The following is a 21,547-nucleotide window of genomic DNA, read 5'->3' on the forward strand; positions in this document are numbered from 1 at the left end:
CCAGTCCGCCCCTGATTGCCAGTACACTATTACTGTAATATTTACACTTACCCATGTCCAAATAGATCCTTGTTGTTGTCTTTGTGTTCTTCTTCTTCAGAAGAGTCGAAGACTTCAGGTTCTGAGGCTCTATCTTCACTGCTGCTAGCGAAAAAAATCTCTAGCGAAGTCGGCAACTGTAAAGTTTTTTTTAGCCATTTTCTCTGTCTCTCTCTCTCTCTCCTCACGTAAACTGATGGGAGACACGTGGTTTATGTTTTTTTTACTTGGTGGGTAGGCCCTTAGTGATTTATCGATGTCCATTGGTCATTTGAGACCATGATGGCTGCCGGCCGAGATTTCTTTGACGGACACACAAATACACCAATCCCACACAGTGTAAAGTCAAGCTGCTTTGAGTGGCCATATTGGCTGCTGTGCCCTGGTTACAGTCTCACGGGAGATACTGCTGGAAAGCTACTCTTCCAGCGATTCCGTGGATATCTGAATCATATTTCTACTCCTTATAATCGAAAATATATGATTAATTACGTAAAATTATGCGCACTCCAGAGGGTTAAATTCCATTCTAATTGTTTCTAGATACAACCATGGAGGATTAAAATATAACGCATGCATTTCAGCGTGTCACATTAACTATCGCGGGCCACCAGAAACATTTCCGAGAGCCGCCATTGGCCCGCGGGCCGCACTTTGAGAACCCCTGGTCTAAAGCAATGTAATAACCAATAGTACATTTTTTACCTTGGTGTAAGTAAAAATCATCTGCCCTTTTCACTGAATCCATGTAAACTATCATTCGCTGAAGACACTTGAAATGATCTGAGGATGTTTGTAAGAGCTGATGTTGCAAGAAGGCTCTTTCCACCCACTCTCTAGACCACAAACATGTATTGCTTCCAGTCAGTACCATTTACTAAGAAATATGAGCATGGGTGTCATTTCTTATGAGCCTTTTAGACATTCTAGTTTCAATTCTTCTCAGACTTCCAAATCTACATGCTCTCTGTTTGGATCAGACACACTTCTTACATTGTCACTACCAAGAAAATATGGTCACATCAGATTCTACAACAAAATGAATGTCCTCTCATATGGGTAACATGATTGTGAACATATTAACACATCAGTTATGCATGTGTACAGTATAGGCCTTTTCCCGAGGAACAACATCAGCGTGAAAGCCATACAAGGACCCTGAAACTAAATCAGCTAAATGTAATCCAGCCATTGTTTATGTATATACTTTCACATGTTAACCCTAAATGAGTCTGTTATTTTACTTGAAAGTGAAGTAAAATGAATAAAGCAGGTTACTTTAAACAACCTCACTACTTTTTTTGTTTACTGTCTGTACCTATGTTAGAGTGCCACAGTGGACCAGTTGAGCAGCGAGTGTCACTCCACGGAGTTCACTCCGTCAAGGAGGGGGAGTGTGTAGGTGTAGGGTGTAGGGCGTGGTTTGGGATTGGGCCTGTGTGTCGTTGTACTATAGGCAATGACAATATAGTGGAATGTAATCTAATCAAGCTAAGAATGCCTGATTGAATGGCCCATCTGATTGGTTAGTTGGGCTCTAACTTTAAAACACACTTCTTAAACTAGGCCCTACTGGTTGCACTTGAAATACACACAGCTGTCTTGCCACCGTGTAATGGCTGCAGAGACAGAGCCAGTGTAGATGCACTGACTGACAGTATTAATCACATTCAAAATAAAACCAAAATGATGGGCATAGTGCATGTAAACCAAAAACAATGTTGGTGGAAGCTACAAAATTATTCCCATTATTAATGAAGATATGAACAGAGGAGACACTATGAACTTGATGTTGCTCCTGAGCCAAAACACTTCTCTCCCCCCCCATCCCCCAAAACACCCCCTCCAGCTGGGGTTGGCACACATTTTAGAGACGGATCACGTTTTGTTCAGTCGGATAATATCCACATATCTTCCTACTTTTATAATTTTCGAATCATAAATCTAATCAATAGATTTATGATCGCTAGATTAAGTTTCAATGCAGACTCACCATTTGTAGGTAATGCAATAACTCATATGTCAATAATTACAACACTGACTGTCAATGAGTTGTGGTTAGTCTGTCTTTTGTGTAGCTACTTTTTCATTGTTTGGGACCGGTAGAGGGATTTCAAGCTTGAATAGGACTCACCCAAGAGAGGAAACTCTGCAAGGGGCGCATTTAAGGTACATCATTATCAGTAGACGGTTTCCGATCATTATCGCAGCTCATGAATGAATTGGAGCGCACGAACGTTTTAACCCAATAACTGGAAAGTGTCATACGTAACTAAAATGTAAGCTATTGGTATGCATGGTCTCGTATTGAAGATGTACAAAATAAAAACTCCCCTCCGAGTAAAATGGTTTCTCCCAAACTGTCCGGTTGAGCGTGGAGACTAGTATTTTGACTGATACTCGAGCACAGAGTTGACTGGTTTTGCAAGTTGCGGAGAGGTGAGTGAACTATCTTCAGTCTATGTCCAGGTTTTAAGGCTGTATTCGCGACGTAAAACAGCATATTTGACGTGACCTCCAATGTAAGAGTTTGTGAACTGTTTTAAGCTCGTCGACAGGTGGACAAGCTCTCGCCGCTGGCCGTCACTGACTACTAGTCAGTGACTAGTTAACATGTAGACTGGGAGACACCATACACGGAGAAGCCAGTGTTTTTAAAACAGTGGGACTTTGCCCTGTGTCATTCTGAGATGTGAGCCTGTTCAACAGAACAAGCCTACATACGTTATTACAGCTGCACTGACTCATTGTCAGAGGTGGAAGAACTACTGAGATCTTGTAGTAAAAGTTGAGGTAATAGAGTGTAGGAATACTCTGTTTGATCATAATTATTGATGCATTAAAGTGTTATCAAAGCTGGTAAAGGTGCAGGTAGTTACTGCAGGGTAGCTTGTGAACTTACTCCAGGTGTAACTAAAGTCTTTTAACTATTGATTTTATTTCACATCACACATAAATCCGGTATTAAATAAATCTAGTGGAGTACTTTGTAGAAGTACCAGTACAGTACTAGAGTAAATCTACTTGGTTACTTAACATGACTGTCCATTGTGCAGAAGCCGGGTAGTTTGTTGTGGCAGAAGTATTTTACTTGTGCTTTTTAATGTCAGAAACGTAAGCAATATGTTTGCCACATGTGTTTCTGCACTGTCTCCAGGGCCTGTCATCCAGCCAACATTAAACCCATAATTGTATGTCCTATTTTCTGAATGAAGGCGGACCGACATGCCTCAGGTTGCAATAACAGACTGATAGTGTACGTACATGCATGCCTGACCGTATTAGAGACAGCAGAGTTAATTGGATGCACATTTTCTCTTTGCATGCCTGCATCTCCCCTGCTACTCTTCCCTGTCTCCTATGCCTTTTCCTTTTTATTATGTCTTACACCCAAAGGAGATTCATAACTAAAACCATAGAAATGCAAGTTAGTTTTTTATAATCGTAACCATTCTCACACGGCTTAACAGATAACATGAGGGTATTGAAATACAATAATCCTTGCTGCCGTGTTTACTGTAGCTATGTGCCTCTGCTCCCTCCATTGTGTTTATTCATAGCACCCTGTGAACTGGTTTCCTTGCAGTTGTTGCAAGCTGTCAGCGTAGACACACTCCTTCACTCCCCTTCCTTCCATTTGTGTTGAATGTACAGGCATGCCTTTCTTGTGCAGTAGTTTCAGATATGCGGTTTTTTAAGGAACAATGTTCTCAAATGTACTTGTAACGTTATGTTAAAGCATCTGTATTCTAATTTATTTTTGAAGTTTATTTGACTTGGCTTTAGTGCAGCTCAACTCTCTGACCCCCTGTTGGTTGTGTTGGATGTTTGTCCCACCCCCACAATATCCTGCTCCTGCTGCACAGATTGTATTTTCTCACAGGACTTCTTCAACATCAGTGTATCAAAGTATCAAAGAGTCAAACGAACACATTTTAGAGAAAAAAACAGCTGCTTCAGCATCGCTGCTCAAAGCCTTTGTGTTTGTTTCTGTGCCCTAAAGAGGTGACGCAGCATTTTAAATCACACAAAAAGGGATCGACTACAACAGATATATGGAATAGAAAAAAAGGTCAGTTGGGCAAATCTATCATGATCCTGGAAACTTTAGGTAATGAAAAAAGTGTGTTTGAGAGGAACAAAAGCATATGTGTGCAGTCGATTGCCCAAAAACGAACCAGCACAAAGCGGGCTTTAGATTGAAGGTGGTACAGGGACATATTTGAGCCGTTCAGCCATGGAGGTGTGTTGTGGTGACATTCAGAGCTGCACCCTGCTTTATGCATGCAGCTGATATCATATTCCCTCCAGAACAGAACCAGAAATTCTCCACTACATACTCACACATTCGTGCACGTGTAATGTTTGAAATATGCACACATTGTTTGTTTTCATTCGGCCATTAAACAATGATGTCAACCAACAGTGACGTGTTTAATGCCTCAATCCTAAACTCTTTGCAGTGAGTATGAGTGCACAGTCTATGTTTCTGACGTAGGAGCCTTTTACTGGGAACAACTTGTGCTTAAGAAAGCAATACATGAGTTTAAGGGGAACTTAGCTTTTGTTCTGAATGAGCCAAACTCAAGTATACTTCACGTCTGTGGGAGTTTTTGTTGAATGTAGAGCTCAAGTAATACTCTGTGTTTGCAGGGTAAATACTCCTTTGTACTGCAGAGCATAACCCTCTGCAAACCCTGAACCCTCAGATATTTCTCATGAACATACAACAATCCTAAGAGGCACTATTTTAAACCACTGGGTGCATGTCAACAGGAAGTGTTTTTTACGGTGAACGTTGAACTGAAATAAGTAGTTGGCCCAGATATTTATCTTTGGGGAAAAGCTGGTTCCCCAATTCCATAGACATCCATTTGCTGAGATAAACTCGATAGGGCTATCTAATAAGGAGATAGGATATCTCATTATCAATAGTGTAAGTAAATTGTATGGTGCTTTGACAAAGTGTTAAGTAAATTACATATTTAGGTAAATTACATCACTTAGTCATCACTTAAATGTAGCCTTTAACGCCAGGGAAAGATACTTGTGATAATACGATATCCTTAATCTAAGACCATATCAATTCTTCTTTATATCGATGTAAATTGCTCCTCCTTAAAGCCAGACTAAGCTTACTTTGCAGCATCCTTATTAACTTTGATAAAAGTTATGAACGATTTTTGGACTTGCAACAGAGGAACCAGCGTGCTTCCTCTAAACCTCCCATATGACACACTCTGCAAACACCGACAATACATCATTCTGTCTGAGGCCATGAATATTCATTTCATACATCTGACTCTGACCGCAGTCTTTATCACAAGCAGGGCAACAATGGAGCTCTCATGACTCGGGACAAAATGACTCCATGAGTCAACGTCACCTCCCACTTGATGACTGCATGCAAACATCTCTGTGCAAGATCTTAAAGAGGACATATAATACTTATTTTCAGGTTCATATAATTGTATTTTGGGCCTCCACTGTGACACGTTAACATCCTGAATGTTCAAAAAGCTCTTTATTTCTCTCATACAGCCTGTGCTGCAGCACCTCTTTTCACCCTCTGTCTGAAACCAGAGGCCAGTCTGTTATGATTGGTCAACAGCTTGGAGATGTCCTGCCTCTTAGCTTATCGCGTACAGTGTGTGTGGGAGAGAAACTCCCTCTGGAGGGAACACTGGTATTGTAGTCTTTGCAGACCATTTACATGCACACACACCTATATAACACACTACAGGAAAGGGAGAACCCTAAAGAGCATGCTAGGGCCCCTTTATACAGGGCAATGTTTGAAGGTTCTTTTTATGTGTCTGGATCACAGGCAACGTGTGAATGAGACCCGGAGCTGGAAGTGACGTTGTCAAAGTCATGAACACCCCCGAGGTGTTAGCCCTCACTATGCAGTTAAGAATGTGTGAGCAAGCAGTAACACGGCAGGAGCGTTCAGATTCCACAGAAATCTGCTGGCACCTCACCCATACCCGTAAGTCTCATCGCTCCGCCTCCCCCTCTCTCCCCCCCTCTCTCAGGTAGACTAAGAAAACACCATGGTGGGAGTGGAGTGCAGGTCTGAGCAGGCGAGGGTGTGATCCCTCTACGATTGGTCGACAAAGAGACCGACGGCCAGACAGCTCCATACTGTTAGATAAGGAAAATGGCTCGAAATGTTGCCTTTGACCAGAACCACCCTCTCATGGAAGCTGGACTGGAGTAAGTAATTAAGTCGTCCTCTCTATCTCTTCACGTTCCTCCTGTTTGTGTCTGGGTTTGGTTTCAAGCAGGCTGTTGAATGCCGTGAGGGTGGGAAGAAAATAAGGAGCCGAGATGACAGGATTAAATGTGCTCTTTGAAGCCTTGTTAGACACTAAACTCACAGGCAGATTAGAGTGCGCAGGTTCCCAGTGCTTTCATGTATGCTCTTTTAAACCATGTAACTGACTTCTAACCTGCGCTGCATTGAAAGGCTTGTATTTACTCTGTTCAAAGCCTTTAAGAATAAGTGTACATGTTTGTTTGTTTGTTTGTTTGTTTGTTTGTTTGTTTGTTTGCACTATATCTCACAGCACAGGTCTGTTCTGCCTGCGGGCCCGTTCTTATCCTATCTGTGTAAAAGTACTGACTCACAGGGAACTGCACTTGCAGTTATTTCTTGTTTGTTTTCCCGCTGGAAGACTAAAACAAAAAGAAGCAGGCTTTGACAGAACGTCTAGATAGCGCAGGAAGAGGGTCACACAGGCAATTTAGGCTGTACTGCCCACATATGAATCACAAGGACTTTAAATACTCTTCCTGAGCTTTGTCACATTGTCATTGTGTTTATCTGTAGGGTTGTCTGTGGCTCTCTGGATCTGATACAAAGAGTGTTTGAATCTAGTCTGTGTTTCTGAGCCTGTGTCCCCCTCTTTTCTGTCTTTGTATCTGTACTCATGTCCATGTGTCCCTCTGTCAGGAGCCCAATAGACGAGGAAGGTGTTCATGACTCGTTCAGCCAGCTGATAGCGGAGCAGAGTCAGAATGGAGGAGCGTCTGACTCTGACGCCTTCGAGCTGCAGGAGCTGCAGAGACAACTGGACGAAGAGGAGCGAGGTACTCTTGGTTTGAGAACACAATTTATACACTAAGAAATATGTGGCATTGATAAAAAGATATCTGAATTTATTTGATGAAGCTTAAAGGTGGGGTAGGTAATTTTGAAGAAACCAGCTCGAGTGCGCTAGAATTTGAAAATACACAGCCGGAAAAAATCTGCCACTTCCTTACAGAGCCCCTCCTCCAACACACACATGACCAATGAGGGCACGAGATAAGTTTGTGCCCAGATGGAAGGCTGACAGGCAGGTAGGCCATCCAGTTATTTTAGCCCAGCCGGCTCAGATGATTGGTCGTGCTTTTTACAGTACTACGGCTTCCACAGATGACATTTTTTTATGGATTTGTTGTCAAAGCACTTAAGATATTCATTACAAAAAGTGTATCTCGAGCCGGTTTCTCAAACTTACCTACCCCACCTTTAAGCGCTTCTTGAAAGCTAATAACGCATTGATTGCTACATCTTTTAAACTTGCTTAAGTCTTTTGAGTAAAATAAACTTTTGGGTCATCATGTGTATATTCGTAACATCACTGATCAAAGACTGTCTTTGCACTATATACCCACATTTTAGAATTCAGGGTTAAAAAAAGTCAATACATCAAACATTGTCTTTCTTTCCTAGCAGTAGCAATAAGTTTCATTTGAAATGTCCTTCAACTCCACAGACAATGTTGCCTTCCTGTCAGGCCCTGGATGTGAGTTTCAGGGAAGGAGGCAAAGGGACGCAGAATGCGAGGACGCTGACACCCAGGCGGACCCCCTCATAGGGGAACGATGGTCCTCTGCAACCTTGAAGATCCTCTCGTCCATGCCCAGCCGAACGATCGGTAAGTCTTGCAAAATACGGAGGAAAATACTGATGCTTAACTGACAAATGAATTGATGCTTTATATAACTGAGTCTCAATTTGTACAAGTGTTATACTTAAAATTGTATAGGTCCCCTTTTATAAAAAGTGGGATATCCATGTCTTTTTTTCAGTTAGGTGCTGTTTAAGTATCAGTGCTCAATCCACTTAGAGATGCACAAGGCCATTATTCAGAAATTAAGTGTTCTTGAATGAGCCGTCAGGGATTATGTAAAGGTTGTGAATGTGATCTCACAACTAGATAAATATGTAAGTAGGAAGTGCAGCTTAGTGCCATTAGTGTCAGAGCAGCCTGAGTTTCTTTGAATGAAAAAGGCTTAAAAAGGCCAGAGCTAAAACTGTTGATCAGAGTTTGAAGTGAATAATTGCGTTTTGATAGATTTTTTTTGAAGGATTCAAGAGTGTTGGCCTTTCGGATGTAATAATGGGCCAATAAAGGTACATTTAGTCAATGTGAGAAAAAGAATGAGTTTTTCAAAGCATTTACTGGTAGAAACCCAAAATATAGAAATTAGCACAAGTCCACTTTAAAATCACTTCAAGATCTCAAGCTCGTCTTCCAGTTATGAGAACTTGTACAACGGATTGTCCGTTAAAACCTTAAAACCCATTTAAAGTGCAGCAAAGATTGTGAAATTGCAGAGAACATCACTAAACTAAGGCAGGTTTACCATCACTCTCTGTACGGAGGCTCAGTCACTGGTACACTTTTATCTATAAAGCTTTGTTGGGTAAACTCCCGTATTATATCTGCTCGCTGATAACACAGAGAGTTGCAAGCAGCTATTGTCTGAGGTCACATGATGTGGTCTTGTTAGATGTGCCAAGAGCAAGGACTGTCTCAGGTAAGACAGCTTTTATGTGCGCAGCTCCACTTGCTTGGAACAATCTTCAGCAAGAATTGAAACTGAGCAATCTCATTCCTCTGCATGTTTTTAAAGCTCGGGTAAATGAAATGCTTGCCGATACAATGGGCACTTGTAAATGTCTATAACTATGTATCCTGTAAATATAATGTATAATGTCCTTTATTGTTTTATGTTTCATGTGGAACCTATATGCTGCAGGTCTCCCTTGAAAAAGAGATCTATGATCTCAATGGGACCAATCTGGTTAAATAAAGGTTTGAAATGAAATGAAATGAAATCATAGTTCCCTTAAAAAGTAAATGTATGGGTTATAAAGTCTCTTAAGACAGGAAACACTTCATGGACATTAAAGTTGCTCTTGTTAGATGTGGCAAACGTTACTTATCCATCAAAGATCAGACCGTAGTCATTTCTGTGGAAGGTGCCCATGTTGAGCTGCAGATAAAAACAGACTGCTGAGTTTCATGGGAAAGCAGTTGGTCTGTAATCTTCCTGTCAGGTGCTCACTCAATAGCTGTTGTGTGTTTTCTTTAGCTCTGCCACATCATAAATTGAGCCGTCAATAACGGCCACATAAAGTCATTTAGAGCATTGGTTCTCAACTGGTGGGTCGCGGACCCGTTTAGAGTGGTTCGCAGATGAAAAGAAGGGGGGAAACAAATTATTTTTTTAATTAATTTTTTTAAAGTCAAACTTTTATTTTGAAGGCCCGATTTTCTAACGCTGTGCATGCAGTAGGCGTTGGACTGGAAGTACCGGAGACCATAAACGGTTTTGAAAACTTCTGTCACATAGTGATCATCTTCTCAATAAAATATCTTTGCTGATGTTTTTTCAAGTCTTCTGGCCAATCAGAATCAAGATTGGTGCCGGAAGTCCCCACGGAGAATAACTTTGCGGTAGAACTCTTCTTTATACATCCATGGGTACAACTTCAGATAAAAATAAACACATAATGAAATATGACCCCCGGTTTGATGATTGACAGGTCACAGAATATTGTCACATAGATATTTATTTTCTTCTCAGAGTGTACCAGAATGTGTAGTTTATATGTTAGTATTTCTAAAAATCTCCTCAGACCCCCATTCTGGGGTTGGGTTTTCAGCATGTGTGCCTTTTTATACAGTTATACAGTTCAGCTTTGATTCCATTATCTCATTAAACCTTATACTTTATACAGTAAATGACAAAACCCTGTCGTTTTCCATATATATTTTTGATGTTTGGCGTACTGACAGGTCTTATGCCGTAGAAAAGTCAATTATGGTTGGCCTGGAAACGCAACATCACTATTTTAAGAGACGCCAAGGAGCTTTCTTTTATTGTCATGGGATTGTTATTCGATTAAAAAACGTTGGTACGAAAAGAGATGGAGATGACCAATCCTGACATGGATGCAAGACGATGTTAGAGCAGGGGTGTCAAACATACACGGGACAACAGAGGACACATTACCTTCAATTCTTTACAACTTTTATGTTTTTTTTATGTAAACATTAACAAGGCAGGGAGAACTTAACCTTCTTATTAATACTTCCCACTTTATTTTGTATGGTGGTGTGTCAGCTCACGTGGTCAGGATTGCTACACAGATTTGAAAATGAATGTAAAATAATCTCTAGATCTCAACAAGTTGTTTTGATCATAAAGTAAAATACTATATTGTTCAATTCCAGATACCGGTGACTTTGTAGAGACACTGTGATCTGTAAGTCATATGCACATGTGTAAATGATAAACTGACGCATAGAATTGTTGAAATTGCACTAATTTTTCTTAATAAATGTCAGGTTGTTCATAATGTTTTGTAAAAAGAGAGTTGATTTAATTTGAACATTTTCAGAATGAACTTTTTTGCACTAAAACAAAGGGAAACATTTTGAGTTAGGTTATTATGCTATGACTTTACTGGTCCGGCCCACTCTGATCAGTCTGGTGCTCTGTCAGGTCGCAACAGGGGCGCCATCATCTCGCAGTACTACAACCGCACCATGCAGCTCCGGAGACGCAGACAGAGCCGACCCGCCATCCGAGACTTCTCCCGCTCTGCCAGACCCAGCATACGGGGCTACGGCATCGAGACCGACAGTGCGGACGCAGAGGGTGAGCAGAAGGACATCAAATGACCAGAATGAAAAACTGTGCTGTTTGTCAAGATTATGACATCCGCTATTCTCCCACCTGTGTGTGACAGTGAGTAAGAGGGACCGTTTGGTGAACAACCTGCAGAACCTGTCAGTCAGCGACAGAATCCGGATGCTCCGAGCGATGCCTCTCAATGTTTCCGAAAAGAGTGAACTCAGGTAGATGCAGTGAGTTATTATTCTTATATGTTGAAGGTGTTTGCTATGTGTCAGTCTAAATGACTCTTTCTGTCTGCAGGAGCTTAGCTTTACAAAAGGAGAAACGCACGCTTTCTCGTCGCATTCCCTGCTGCAGTCAACTCAAATATTACATCATCAATGTAAGTCTCTTACAGAAACGTCTTTCTATGTTCTACTTCCTCAGTTTGTATTTAGTGTTTGCCAGTACATTAATCTCACCTCAATCTCCAATTGGGATGTCTCGTAGAGCTTTGTGATTGGATCATGCGTTCTTTATCAGTTGGAGTTAGTGCGGACTCTAACTTGTACTGGTACACTTTGAAGTATTCGGAAGGTTTTTTCATATGTATTTTTCTCAATATATTCTATGCTCTCAGTACCAACTATCATACATGTTTTTACAGGATTGATTAACTTATTATGACATACTCCTAATAACAGAAAACACAACCAAAATTCATGAAATCCTAACGCAATAATGAATTAATGTAATTCGTGTGTGGAGAAGCGTAGTCTTACAGTATCATAGCAATAGTATAGTCAGTGTTACTCTGCTACTTGTGATCTGAGCTCCATTTGAATGAAGGGATTGCATTGTCTAGACTTTGTTATGATTATCTCTGTTTTAACACTTTGTAAATAACCTGTAAATGTAACATGTCCTGTGAGTTCCTACAGACGTGTGAATGAATATCTATCTCATGGTAACTGGCAAACACACACTGCACTTAAAAAGCCAGCGCAAGACATTCTTCCTCTGAGGCTGTGGTGTCAGTGGGTACTTCCTGTAGATGTTGTTATCAGGCAGTGTAATGGTTCTGTTGCCCAAGCAGTACTCTGAGGGCGTGAGTCACAGAAACACTCAAACGTACACTTTGTCTGGAGTTGTGACGCTGCTTTGAGAGTCATTTTGTAACACAGGTTTCTGTTTTTTTCTTAAGTAATAATTCTAGGAGCCATTCCTTTAGTTTCTATTATTTTGCCAAATGTAGCATGACGTGGTGCGTGTTTATTAATACATCTAAACACGTCTTTACACCTTGTTTTGTTTGCTGCTTAAAACATAGCGTGACTCCTTTTTTTGCTTATTTTTTAAGATGTAAGGTTCGTAATGAAAGCATTCAGTTAGTAATGTTTATTTTATGTGTGCATCACTAATAAATACAAATACATATATACTGCATATAGATAGATATTTCAAATCAAATCTGAACATTCCAATTTTCATCAAACTAGCGTCTTTCAGTCTCAGTCAGCCCAAAAGTGAACCACAAGAAAAAAGGTGGAAAGAAAAAATTGTATATGGTGGTCAATTAAATTACTATAACTAATGTAGTACACAAATAAATGATTTTTGTCGGGATTAAAGTGATGGTCTCTCCCTGTTCTCCCTCTCTCTCCTCCCCAGGGGGCGAGGCAGGGTTGGTACAGCTGGCTCTCCTTCCTGCACTCCCTCCATCTGTGGCAAGTGCCGCTCAAGAGAGTGAGCGGACGTTTCGGCAGCGCCGTCCTCTCCTACTTCCTGTTCCTAAAGACCCTACTCTTCTTCAACGTCTTCCTGTTCCTGGTGACGGGGGCCTTCATGGTGCTGCCTCAGGCGTTGCACCCTCCAGAGTCGTCTGTAGGGAGACCCTACTTCACTGGACTGGAGCTCCTCACCGGCGCCGTAAGCTTTGTTATTGCAAAACCTATCACACCCTTTGAGGCCTCAGTTATTAGAAATCACTCACCACATCCTTGATTTGTGTTTAGAAGTTACAGACCTGAATGATGAGTTCATTCCCTCAGCCATCTTTAAAAGGGCCGTATTAGTTTTGTGAGGTTTTTCCCTTTCCCTGTGTTCCCTCCAGAGGGAGTTTCTCTCACACACAATCTGCCTGAAACGCCTCCATTGGACTCCTTTGTTTAGTTATAGTGACATCACTATGTAACACTCGCTCTTCTATTGGCTGGCACTTCAACACATTGTATGTGAGGTGTTGCAGCACTGTATGAGAAAAATAAAGCCCTTTTTGAACATTAAAGCATGTAAACATGTCACAGTAGACGCACAAAACACTAATATGAACCCTGAAAATGAGCCTGAGAGGGCCCCTTTAAACTTCAGGAATTAAAGCCCCCCTCCACTAAAGAAATGTGCTTATTGAATCTTCACTTGAGGTTGAGCTCCGCTGTAAGGAGGTTTTTACATCTGCTGAGGAGGGAAGGTTTCTCTGGTCTCTGTTTAAAGCTTGTTTGTACAAGTTTGGAAAACAAATATGGTTCAATATTCAGCTTACACAATGGTGATGTTGAAAATTGAAACCTCCACTTACAGCAGAAGTGTTTTTTGAATTGTATTTGAACACGTCTGGAGGGAATCTTTAAAGTCAAAAATATGCATTGCTTACGAGGTGAATAATCATATTCTAGATTTTGACCAATACTAAGTATACAATTTTTATGTTTGAAGCAAAGTGTAAATAGTTTTCTATCTCCTTTTGTCTCAGGGCTATTTCTCAGATACTGTGATGTACTATGGCTACTACTGTAACTACATCCTGCGTAAGAGCTGCAGGGATGATGGGGGGGTGCACGATGTCTCTCTGTCCAATGGGACCATGCCGGACTGTGTGTCCAAGCACCTGTCCTACAACATGCCGCTGGCATACTTTTTCACCATAGGAGTGTCTTCCTTCCTCACCTGCATCATTCTTGTGTACAGGTACAGTGTTTTAAAACATGTGCTAACATGCCTCGGTTTACATGTAATTAATCTCAGTATTCTGATTTCTGAAAGTTGATTTTCACCAAGCGACATCGGGTTTTGTGACAGATGCTCCATTTTATAATGAAATAAAAAATAAAATACAAATATTTATTTAAACATATAGTTAAAGTAAGTGTGAAAAAAATTAAAAACAAAGATATTTATTTATATAAGAAGTTCAAATCATGTTGATGTGCAATTTTCCCGCAGCATGTCAAAGTCGTTTGGGCAGAGCTTCCGAATCGACAAATCTCACAGCATCCTGGCAATAAAGACCTTCTGCTCCTGGGACTTCAAGGTCATTAAAAAATCTTCCGTCAAACTCATGTCTGAGAATATCTGCACCCAGTTCAAGGTAAACACACACACTTTAATTTACAAAAACACTTCCTCCCTCTCCTTGTCTGTCATAAAATTGGCAGGCAGGAGTGTCATTGTGCTCTAACGTCCCCCCCCCCTCTCTCCAGGAGCTGCTGGCAGAGGTGAGTCACAAGCAGGTGAAGAACACTCTGTGCCAGAGGCTGTGGAGGCTGATGGTCCACGGCCTGGCCTGGGCTATCTGCGTGGCCAGCACCACGGCCTGTGTGCTGGCCATCTTCTTCTGCTCTAGTCACATGCATCAGGTGAGGCGTGTCAGGGTACAAAGTCCACGTGTCCAAGAATCTACACTTTTATTGGTGAATACTCAGTGTAGGTGCCATAACGCTACTTAGCTCAAGTTCATTATTTGTATTGTTATTATTTGTTTACGTCACTTTTATTTGTTTGTTGAGCACTTCTGGTAATTGTCACATGGGTGTGGTTTGGTTATATAAGTCACCTGTTTGATGTCGAGTGCGGAGGACAGAGGGTTCGCTTGTACTGTCATTTTTTCTGTTGACCGTTTTGTCCTATGTTATGATTTTGTCTATTAAATATCCCAAAAAGTATCTTGCTGCACTATGGACTTTCTCTTCGAAAACGCGTCACAGCTTATAGCCAAGTTTAGCCTCTCGGTGGTCAGGAGTTCCTTAACCTTTTGTTAAATTACACTTCTGATTGAAGAAATCCCAAGGACCAATTTCTAAATAAAACAATCAAAAAACTTAACATCAACAGGAGAACCAAATTAACCTGGCTGCCACTGCCAGCTGTAATTAGCTAAATCAATATACTGATCACCCTTAACCATCACTGCATTATGAATCCATGTATTGTATTTAGGGCCCTCACCACAAGCTTAGGGTTTTCCCAACACATCACTTTCTTGCTTTCTAAAAGCAATCCGTTTTGTATCACTGCATCCCAGGGAACAAACAGACATCAAACAATGCCAAAACATGTCTCTCTATCTGATTTATTGTCATTATATTAACATTTAAATGGTTGATGATAATATAGTTTTTTATTTGACATTTTTTATGGGAGAGATTTTTTGGAAATGTAGACAACAATTTGTTCAAATGTAATCTAACAAATTGGAAATGAAAACCTTTGGTGCCCACTAGAGGGTGCTAACAGACCCAACATGATAATAACTACTTAAAAAAATCAGCATGAAACAGCTCAGTTTTTACGTCATAAATGTGAATTCCAAATAAGATCGCTGGTGACTCATATGGTAGTATGAAAGAAACACATGCTGGCTTACAGATGCAGTAGTTGAGTAGAACAACAAATATCGGTGGAAAAAGCTAAGAAAGTAATTAACCTAATTGTTTCCCCCCAACAGAACCTCCAGTTCTTTCTGCGCAGTGGCGTCCCCGTCACCAACCCGCTGCTGAACGAGGCCAGTCTGCTGGCCCTCCCCGTCCTGGTGTCGCTCATCAACCTGCTGCTGCCCGGCCTCTTCAACCTGGCTGCCTGGATGGAGGACTACGAGTCCCCGTCTGTACGCACATATGTCTCCATCGGCAGGTATGAGCACATGCTGCCAGTTTACACTTTAAAGTGCAGATCTGGTGGACTTTGGTTGGTAACCTGTGGTTTGCTGTCGGCTTCTAGAAACTTGATGTTGAAAGTGAGCGTGCTGGGAGTCCTGTGCTACCACTGGCTGGGTCGGGTGGCTGCTGACCCCATGACTATTGGCCTGAAGGTAACATGATGATAGTGACCGTTTTATTTCATCCGTGTTTATGTTGCTCTGTGTGGTTTTTGTTTAATGGCTGACTGTGTCTTCAGTGCTGGGAGACTTTTGTTGGCCAGGAGCTTTATCGTTTCCTGCTCATGGACTTCATCTTCACGATACTGGACACCTTGTTTGGAGAGTTCCTTTGGAGGTTATATTTGTTTTGTCTTTTATAGCAGAGCATTTTGTTTGAAGTTCAGTCTCACGTAAACTCAACTCCTCGTGTCGTCTGCAGGTTGTTCTCTGAGAAGGTGCTGAAGAGGAGGAGGAAACCGGTGTTTGACATCGCCAGGAACGTCCTCGAACTGATCTACGGACAGACGTTGGCCTGGTAACAGACGCACTGTTCAGATTTACACACAGCCATGTTCAGTTTATTCAAATAGCCTCTGTGTGCTAACATTAAACATTGTGTTTCTCAGGTTAGGTGTTCTCTTCACTCCTGTCCTGCCTGCAGTGCAGATCCTCAAACTGTTGCTGCTCTTCTACATTAAAATGGTAAGTATTTAGAAACAGTTCAATTCAAATTCTCCAAATTAAAGCTCAAACAAAGCAAAGTCAAAAATATATATATATTTTTTATAATGACAAACCCTTTTATTTCCCCTGTTTTTTTTTAAAAATCTTCTGGTATAAATTCCCAGCTTATAAAACAGCTTTAGATTTGTTTTGGCCCTGGAACTGTTTGCATCCTTGCAGACTGTCTATACATTGTGTAAAGTGTCTATAGTAGTGGAATACCATAGTATTTTTGTATGTGACAATTGTTAAAGCTCTAATGTTAATTCAGCGATCTTATTTTGATATTTGATTTCAGTATGAAAGTTAATCTGTGACTTTTACAACAAAATCACTATCCGAGTAGTTGGTCAGATTTCTGATGACAGATGTGGTGACCTTTGACCCCAGCCTGTGTTTTCTCTCCCGACAGAGCAGTGTGATGATGAACTGTCAGGCTCCCAGGAAGCCGTACAGAGTGAGCCAGATGACCACCGTCTTCATCACGCTCCTCTGCTTCCCCTCCTTCCTCGGTGCCTCCGTGTGCGTCACTTACACCATGTGGAGGTACACACACACACACACACACACACACACACACACACACACACACACACACACACACACACACACACACACACACACACACACACACACACACACACACACACACACACACACACACACACACACACACACACACACACACGCACACACAGTGCTTACATATCCTAACAAAACCTAATAATTTCCCTTTTGAAGTTTCAGGAAATAATAGCACAATCAAAATAGAAATATACTGTAAAGAAATGGACAAGGGAGAGTGTATTGTTTTGTTTAAGGACACCTCAGAGTGTATAGCTACACTGTTACCATGGCCACCTAACACCAATATAAAAGTCTTGTGCTAGCTCTCCTAGCATCCCTGTGTTACAGCTAAGCAGAAGAGGACGCCCATTATGTTTACACCGTGAGCTGAACATAAGCCTCTCTTCCATGATGATATGCATTCCTCTGCTCGGTGATACGGTTGGCTGGTGTAGTTCCAGAGAAAGAAAATGGTTCCTTGATTAAACTGCTAAAACAATGTCCTGAGTAACTCGGTCATGATTTCTGGAAAGGGACATTGTTGTTGAGTTTTTCAAATGTATTTTCTGGCCTTCTGATCATCACGAGCAAGGTTCCGTCAGGTCTTTACAGATACGTCCAACACTCCAAAACTTGCACCAAAACAATTTAGTTGGATAACAAATATGTAGTTTGATTTTGGTTCGAACTGTATCTTTAACTGGTAAACTACTTCTAAGTAATATATTGTATTTGTAATTATTAAAAATCACCTAAGAGAAGAATAAAGGGTCCCGTGTGACACGTAGTCTAAACTTCTGTCCCCAGCATCACCCCTTCTTCATCGTGCGGCCCCTTCCGAGAGCTCAAAACGATGTTCCAGGCGGGGAAGCGGTGGGTGGAGGAACTGGAAAAAGATAATCCCAACCTGTCGGTGCTGGCCCGAGCTCACTCCTACCTGGTGGAAAACCCTTTCTTCCTGTTTGTGGGAGCAGGCATCTTCCTGTGAGTACAAACTGACACTGGTGCAGGCAACAGGAGTCAGCCTGTTGTGTATTTGTTGTTGCTTTATTATTGATCAGTGTTGTCTAGTAAAGTGCTGTATTGATCCAATGCATTCTGTGGTTTCCCTCCATCAGGATCGTCATCTACTTCCACAGTCAGGTGGTGGACGGTCAGAGGAAGATCATCGGCCTACTGCAGGAGCAGATAGAAAATGTGAGACATCTGCTGCACATATACAGATGTGTTCTCTATTTGTCATTATAAAGAAACATTTATTTAAGTTAAATGTTTTCCTGATTTTATTTGCTTCTTTTTCAGGAAGGAGATGATAAGAAGTTTCTGATCACTCGCCTCCAGACAATCCACGAGCAAAAACGAACCCCCGCTCTACGACTCGCCAGTCAGGTCTGTTTGCTGCTCTGGTGCTTTACAACAGCTGTTTTTGTATGAATTTAAAGGTCACCTATTGTGCAAAATCCGCTTCTTCATGTCTTTTATACATAAACATGTGTCCCCTCTGTGTAAAGAGATTCTGAAGGTTTCAGGAACAAAGACCCCCTCTATTTTTGTCCTAATCTATTTATATAAAAACCTGTCTGAAAATGAGCTGATCAGATGTTGGCCCTTTTATGATGTCACAATGTTTTTTTGGGTTAGCCATTAGCCAATAACCAACCAAGGTAACCCCCCCCCCCCCACACCTTATCACCTGAATCTCCTCCTAGAGCACCAATGTGTTTTTTTGAACCAATCATCTCTCAGAGGGGCGTGGCCAGCAGCAGCAGCTCATTAGCATTTAAAGCTACAGACACAGAATCAGCACTTTTGGAACAGGGCTGAAAGAGAGGGGATTATGGCTACAATGATCTGTTTGGTGTTTCAGCCAAACACTTCAGAGACATGTTCTGTATATATCTGAGGCCTGTAATACATTGTTAATTTTTTTATTTTAAAGTATAATAGGGGACCTTTAAAACAATCTATGCAACCAGGCCTCCGCGTATCTCCTAATTGTTTTTCTATATTTTTTCCCTCTAGAACTCAAACTGTTGAGAGCCCATCCTCCAGCAGACAAGCCTCCTCAATTCTCTGAGCACTGAGGTCTGCAGAAATGGATTGAACTGGAATAATAACAGGGACATTTAAATGTATAGTACATTTAAAATCTGGCCAGTCATTTATGGTTGGAGCTTTTGTAAAGATGCAAAACAAACCAAGTGGAAATATGGGGTGAAACAGAGCTGTGTGCTTTATGCAGCGCCGTGTATAAATGATACTCCAATGTTAGGAAGTCGTCAGACGCACAGCAAAACTCTGAAGCTGATGTTAATCAGTTTACACAGATTGTAAATCATCTCCTTTAAAAGCACTTTCATATCAACTGTGAACAAATCGTTTTTATTATTATATCTTGTGCAAACTTGGTATATTATTTTTTGTATGCTTTTATTTTTTAAAATGTTTATCAGTGTGTATTTTGTACAGTAGGTAGACTTTGGATGTTGTGGGTGTGAGTATGATAATACCGGAAATGACTTCTTGTTTTTCCATTTTATTTTAGCTGCAAATGCCCTTGTTCTGTAATTCTGTGGTAATTAAATTATGTTTTAACCTACCCAGATGTTTTGTTTTTATTAGTGCTCACATAAGGCATGGGCTGTGGTGGCTGACGGGTGCAAACACACTACAACCACACAATGTAGAGAACAAACGCTGTACTCCCTGGATCCTGGTCCCAGCTGTGTGCATCCCTTTTAAGTGTCCGCTGGGTTCGGTTGTGTTTGCTTCTTGCAGCGTTTTTTATTTGCAGCGTTTCGTTTATGTAGCACTTTTTTTAAACGCTGGGCAAGTTTCTTGATGTTGGTGAAGATATTTCTTTATTCGCACGTGTTTTGGCACATTTGTGTTTTTTGTTTTTGTTTTGGCACATCGTTTTTGAAACTGCAGGGATGAAACACTGGAGGTTTGTTTGCTTATTATTGCGCATTTGCACCTCTCCGCCGCCATAATGTTCACTACAGCAAAGGAGAAAAAACTCAACAGTCTTACAAATAATCAGAGGTGGGGACTCAAGTCACATGACTTGACTCGAGTCGCATATTTTTGGACTTGAGACTTGCTTGACTAACATTGATAAAAGACTTGACTTGACTTTGACTTGGTATTCATGACTTGAGACTTGACTTAAGCTTGAGACAGATGACTTGAAAGGACTTGACTTTTTCAAATTAAATATTTGCGTTTGTTTTTGTAGTGAGATATTACGTTTAGTTTTTTCGAAATGTGATTGGGTGAATTGGGTGATTATAGCGCCATGCGCGCAAACCTGGCAAGTTAACATGGCAGCGGCTAGCGTTAAAAAAATAGTCAAATTTGGATTCAAGGATTATTTAGTCGATGACGCTAATAAGAAGAGAACAGCGGTATGCAGGGTCTGTAGCTTAAAGATCAGTGACACGACCACCACAACATCCAACTTCATTCGTCACTACAACAAAACCCACAGAGAAAGGTGCGTGCTTGTGTTGTGTTAACTAGAAAGCTAACGTTAAGTTTAAGCTACGTTAGACTTGGTTTCAAATCGATTAAGCATTGCAAAGAGAAGACACAACGGTAAATGAACACTAGAACAGCCAAGGGATTCATTTGGCCTGACCCTGATACTGAGAGAGAGAGAGAGAGGCCTCGTTTATTTCCCCTGTGTTATCAGTAGTTACTGTAAACTTTTGAATAATGTAGTTCATCTACTTTTAGTAGTTTGTTTTAATTATGTTGTTTTTGTTTGTAGAAGTGCATCATTCTTTGATTTATTGTACAATGAATCTGAATCTTGGTTTTATATTGGACGTTGGATATTCGACACATTCGAAAAATCTATTTAACACTGGCTTCGATGGACGAATTGTTGAACTTCGATGTGTTAATACAAGGCCTGCCTATATAACACAAAGCTTCTTTTGTCAAAAAACCCACCTTTTGATTTTATACAATTTTTTTAATGTTAAAAAATGCTATAAATCTATTATGCGGCTTGACCTTTTCACCTACCCATGTCAAAACACATCTGATGAACCCAGCTAACTGCCCTACACTTAACACAAAGCTTCTTTTGTCAAAAAACCCACCTTTTGATTTGATCAAAATTCGACCAAGTACCCCTGACAGGTAGCATTGTGTTGATACAGGCTCTTTGAGCACATTTTCAGATTTGATTTAGTTTGAAAGCCCTTATATTGAAATCTTAACATTTTTGAAGGTGATTAGGCTACATGGAATTCTTTAAATGACTTAAAATAGCTAAATATACATCTTCACATAAAACAACCAAAGGTTGACACAGGCAATAGTAATGAAAGTTACTTTTTTTTAATTATTATGTAAGCATTTTCAAGGATATGCCAACAGAAAGGCACCTCAGGA

At 40.8% G+C, this 21,547-nt stretch overlaps 1 protein-coding gene across 1 annotated transcript; it reads left to right on the top strand.

Annotated features, from left to right (window-relative positions):
* Positions 1-2,412: 2,412 nt before the first annotated feature.
* tmc6b (transmembrane channel-like 6b) lies at positions 2,413-19,742 on the top strand. Its single transcript, XM_034099411.1, has 21 exons — positions 2,413-2,478; positions 6,075-6,255; positions 6,995-7,131; positions 7,803-7,964; positions 10,825-10,980; positions 11,072-11,180; positions 11,260-11,341; positions 12,610-12,867; positions 13,691-13,905; positions 14,161-14,305; positions 14,418-14,573; positions 15,662-15,846; positions 15,934-16,024; positions 16,111-16,208; positions 16,293-16,388; positions 16,480-16,555; positions 16,989-17,122; positions 17,951-18,127; positions 18,262-18,340; positions 18,446-18,532; positions 19,166-19,742. Exons 2-21 carry the CDS (start codon positions 6,200-6,202, stop codon positions 19,178-19,180), a joined length of 2,514 nt encoding a protein of 837 aa, XP_033955302.1. The 5' UTR covers positions 2,413-2,478; positions 6,075-6,199; the 3' UTR covers positions 19,181-19,742.
* The last annotated feature ends 1,805 nt before the right edge of the window (positions 19,743-21,547 follow it).

This window comes from Pseudochaenichthys georgianus, chromosome 1 (assembly GCF_902827115.2).
Source record: "Pseudochaenichthys georgianus chromosome 1, fPseGeo1.2, whole genome shotgun sequence".
NCBI classification, from domain to species: Eukaryota; Metazoa; Chordata; class Actinopteri; order Perciformes; family Channichthyidae; genus Pseudochaenichthys; species Pseudochaenichthys georgianus.